Source organism: Myotis davidii, unplaced genomic scaffold (assembly GCF_000327345.1).
Source record: "Myotis davidii unplaced genomic scaffold, ASM32734v1 scaffold149, whole genome shotgun sequence".
Lineage (NCBI taxonomy): Eukaryota > Metazoa > Chordata > Mammalia > Chiroptera > Vespertilionidae > Myotis > Myotis davidii.
In genome coordinates, this window is record NW_006352194.1 from 4,171,999 (window position 1) to 4,176,457 (window position 4,459).

General features: G+C 44.1%; 1 protein-coding gene across 4 annotated transcripts in view; it reads right to left on the reverse strand.

The window, feature by feature from the left end:
• KDM1A (lysine (K)-specific demethylase 1A) overlaps positions 1–4,453 on the reverse strand; it is a 64,587-nt gene extending 60,134 nt beyond the window's left edge. For all 4 annotated transcript variants that reach the window (XM_006777579.1, XM_006777582.2, XM_006777581.2 and 1 more), the window contains exon 1: positions 4,385–4,453. In XM_006777579.1, coding sequence (XP_006777642.1) covers positions 4,385–4,447 — 63 coding nt within the window. In that variant the 5' untranslated portion in view covers positions 4,448–4,453. The remainder of the gene's footprint in view (positions 1–4,384) is intronic.
• Positions 4,454–4,459: the final 6 nt, after the last annotated feature.

Genomic DNA, 4,459 nt, shown 5'->3' on the forward strand with positions numbered 1-4,459 from the left:
CTCTGGAAACAACCCAAGTGCCCATTCTGTAGATAGGTGGATAAAAAAGCTGTGGTACATTTATAACATGGAATACTATGCAGCAGTAAAAAAAGAAGAATCTGTTACCATTTGAGACAGCATTGAGGGACCTGGAGAGTATCAGAGAAAGACAAGTATCACATGATCTCACTTGTATGTGGAATCTAATGAACAAAATAAACAGATGAACGGAGTGGATTCAGAGACATGGAAGCAGGGAACAGAATGCAGAAACTCAGAGGGAAGGTGTGTGGGTGGGAGATAATCAACCAAAGACCTTGTATGCATATGGACACAGACAACAGGGTGCTGAAGGCCTGGGGCAGTGTGGGGGTGGGGCAGGAGGGAGGCTGGAGGGGGTTAATGGTGGAGAAAAAGGGGACATATGTAATACTTTCAACAATAAAGAATTATTAAAACAAAACAAACAAACAAAATAATACTTTATAGATCAGTAAGAGAGAACTGAGAGTTCAGAAAAAAATCCTTACATTTATGGTCAGTCAATGCCAACTATTCAAAGGGGGAGAGACTAGTCTTCAACAAATTGTGCTGGATATCCACATGCAAAAGAATGAAACTGAACCCATATCTCAGACCATATTAAAAAAATTATTTCCAAAATGATCATAGACCTAAATGCAAGAGTTAAAACTATAAAACTCTCAGAAGAAAACACAGGAGTAAATCATTATATAGGATTAGGAAATATTTGCTTAGATATAATACCAGAAGCAAAAATGTCAAGAGAGATAAATTGGACATCAAAATTTAAAACTTTTATAATCACCATAAAGAACTCTACTCAACAATAAAAAGACAACTCAATTTAAAAATGAACCAAAGATCTGAATAGACATTTCACCAAAGAAGATATATGCATGGCCAATAAGCACAAAAAAAGATGCTCAACATCATTAGGGTAATACTATATATCAAAACCACAATGAGACCACTTCACATCCATTATTATTATCCTATATAATAAAAGGCTAATATGCAAATAGACCGAACAGCAGAACAACCAGTTACTATGATGCACACTGACCACTAGGGGGCAGACGCTCAAAACAGGAGCTGCCCCCAGGTGGTCAGTGTGCTCCCACAGGGGTAGTGCCACTCAGCCAGAAGACCCAGCGGTGGCAGGAGCCTCTCCAAGCCTCTGCGGAAGCCCTAAGGACATCCCCTGAGGGCTCCTGGACTGCGAAAGGGCACAGGCCAGGCTGAGGGACCTCCCCTCCAGTGCACGAATGTTGTGCATCGGGGCCTCTAATCTATAATAACCAGACAGTATTGTCAACAAGGATGTGGAAAAATTGGAATCCGCATACACAATTGGTAGAAATGTAAAATGGTGTGGCTGCTGTGGAAAACTGTTTGACAATTCCTCAAAAAGTTAAACCGAGAGATACCAGCAATACCACTCTTAGGTACATACTCAAGAGAACTGAAAACATATCTATATATATAAAAGGCTAAGTGTCCGTCTGTCCGACCGGTCACTATGATGTGCACTGACCACCAGGGGGCAGACGCTCAACAGAGGAGCTGCCATGATGCACACTGGCCATTTAAAAATAAATGCCCCACGGACCTGGCGCTGACAAACCAACACTCGGCTTCCCCCAAGTGGGACACAGGCCCCGCCATCACCCCAGAGCAACACACCACCAATCTCAGCCCATGCTGCCAAGACCCCATGGCGCAAAATGTGGCTCCCAGCCCAGCCTGGAAAAATGGTTGCTGTGGGTGCTGGGTAATGATGCCAAGTAGTAACTCCCGACTTCCTTTCCCTAGCAACTAGCCTCCTTGGAGTTTCTTCAGCCTAGGAACCCAACTTGCTTTTTAGCCAGGTGCAAACATTTTACAGTTTAACCAAATGTTTGTGAAGCACTTTCCCCTGCCTCATCTCATTTGATCCTCACGGAAGTCCTAGAGTAGGTAGATAGGAGACTCAGTAGAATCCAATTTTCTTTTCATTAGCAAGATGCTAATAGCAGTATTAAAGTATTTCTTCGAATTACTTTCCTTGTACTGTGCACAAATACATGCACTGGGACACTAGAATTATCCTTAATAGCCAAAAAAGTGGAAACAACCCAAGTGCCCATCAAATGATGAATAGATAAACAAAATGTGGGATAATATTTGGCCACAGAGTTATCAAGTACTGAATGGAAGTACTACTACAACCTGGATAAACATTGAAAACATGCTAAAACCAAACACAAAAGGCCACATATTATATGATTTCGTGTATATGACATATCCAGAATAGGCAAGTCCACAGAGACAGAAAGTAGATTAGTGGTTATCAGGAGCTGGGGAAGGGGGAAATGGGGATTGACAGCTAATGGTACAGGGTCTTTTAGGGGTGATGAAAATATCCTAAAATTAACTGTGGTGCTGGCTGCACACCTTTGATTATGCTAAAAACCAATGAGTAGTACACTTAAAAATGGTTAATTCTAATGGTATGAAGTTTCTCAAAAAAACAAACAAAAATAACCCCCAACCAAAAGAAACACACTTTTAAAAACATCTACTTCTAAAAGAAAAAACAAAAAACCCCATCTTATCACATAGGTTGCTGGCCACACTTTCCATTGAAATAGTAAAATTAAAACCCTATTAGGCTTCTGTCCTCTTATTTCATTTCTGAGAGTCACAACCTCTGTGCTCTTTCTTTTCATTTTTCGTTAAAATGTGTTTTTATTGATTTCAGAGAGGAAGGGAGGAGGAGAGAGAGAGAGAAACATCAATGATGAGAAAGAATCTTGGATCGGTTGCCTCCTACACGCCCCCTGCCTGGGAATGGAACTGTGACCTCCTGGTTCATAGGTGGACACTCAACCACTGAGGCACACCAGCCGGGCCGGCCCTCTGTGCTTTTCTAACCCATGCTTTGGTAAAAGCCCCCGAAAATATTTACCTCCTTTTACTTAGCACAAGGTATTCCTGGAGAGAGAGCTCTGAAGTGGGCAGCGCAATCTGATAGCTCATCTTAGGAGGCTCCTCATATTGAGGCTATGAGAAGGTAGAAGGAGAGTCTCACAGCCCTAAGAAAAAAAGCCAACCCTCCAGATACCTTGATTTCATACTTCCAGACTCCAGAACTGAGAGACAATAATGTTCTGTTAAGATACATACACACAGAAGTTCCTCATACACACTGACTTGGTACACCCACTTAAAAATCGTATACAGATGGGAAACTTGTATGGACAAATTATACTTAAAAATTATATGTACATATATTTCTAGTTTTTTTCAACTGAACCATGAAATCTCCAATAAAGGCCCAAGTCTAAAGTCTGTGCACTTGGATTGGTGAATACACAATACAAGACACAGATGATGTATTACGGACTGTCCACCTGAAACCTATATAATTAACCAATGCCATCCCAATAAATTCAATAAAAATTAAAAACAAATAAATAAATATAGTCTGTGCTCTAGTACGGCCCGGTGCCTCATACACTGGAGGTATCCCATGTGGCCTTTTGTTTCAGAGGCTGATGAGACCTTATCACCACATACCAAAGTGCAGGGCTTACATTCCGGTCCCACCACTGACTTAGCTGTGTGACTTTGGGCCAGTCGCTTAAACTGTGTGCCTCGGTTTACTCATTCCTAAAGTGAAGCTGGCCAATACCTGCCCCTTGGTGTTCAGCAAAAAATAAAACGTTAATGAAGCTCTGAACACGGCTTCTGGCACCCGGAGACGCGAGGCTGCTATTGTCTGCATATACTAGTCCGTGGCAAATCTTTTCCTTCCCATACTTTTGAACCTAGGCTGACTGATATTAGCCCTCTTAATCAGCTTCATCTGTAAAAAAAAAAAAAAAAAAAGGATCTAAGGCGAAAGATCACTGAGAATAAAAAGAACAAGAGAAAAACTATCACACATCAACACATCCAGGGAACGAAAAAGAGGTTCCTTTCTCTTCGGTCTCTCTGGCTACGGCACGTCCTTAGCATCCATCACCCACAGCCCCAGGGCTCCCAGCTGAAAGGCACATCTAGGGGCAAACGAGCGAGGCGAGTCTTCAACACGCCAGCCACAACTCCACGTCAGGGAGCCATGTTTCCCACTCGGGAAAAGGAAAAGGTGCACGAGCCCCCTCGGCCCCCCATCAGTCCCCGTCTCCCAGGAGGGCCGGGTCCCAGCACAAAGACCGCATCACCACGGGCAGCGACCTTCCCTCCCTCATCCAGCTGCTGGGGAGGCGGTGGAGACAGACCGACCAGGAGAGCTGGGTGGGCGGAGGACAGAAAGGCCGGGGGCCTGGTGGGGGCGGGACGACCTCGGGAAAGCGAGGCACTGGGAGATGTGGTTGGAGGGAGGGGAGAGCCTCACCTTCGCCCGCTTGCGCCGGCTGGTCCGTCGTCCCTCCGGAGTCTCGGCGATTCCCGTTTCCATGGGGGTGGCAGA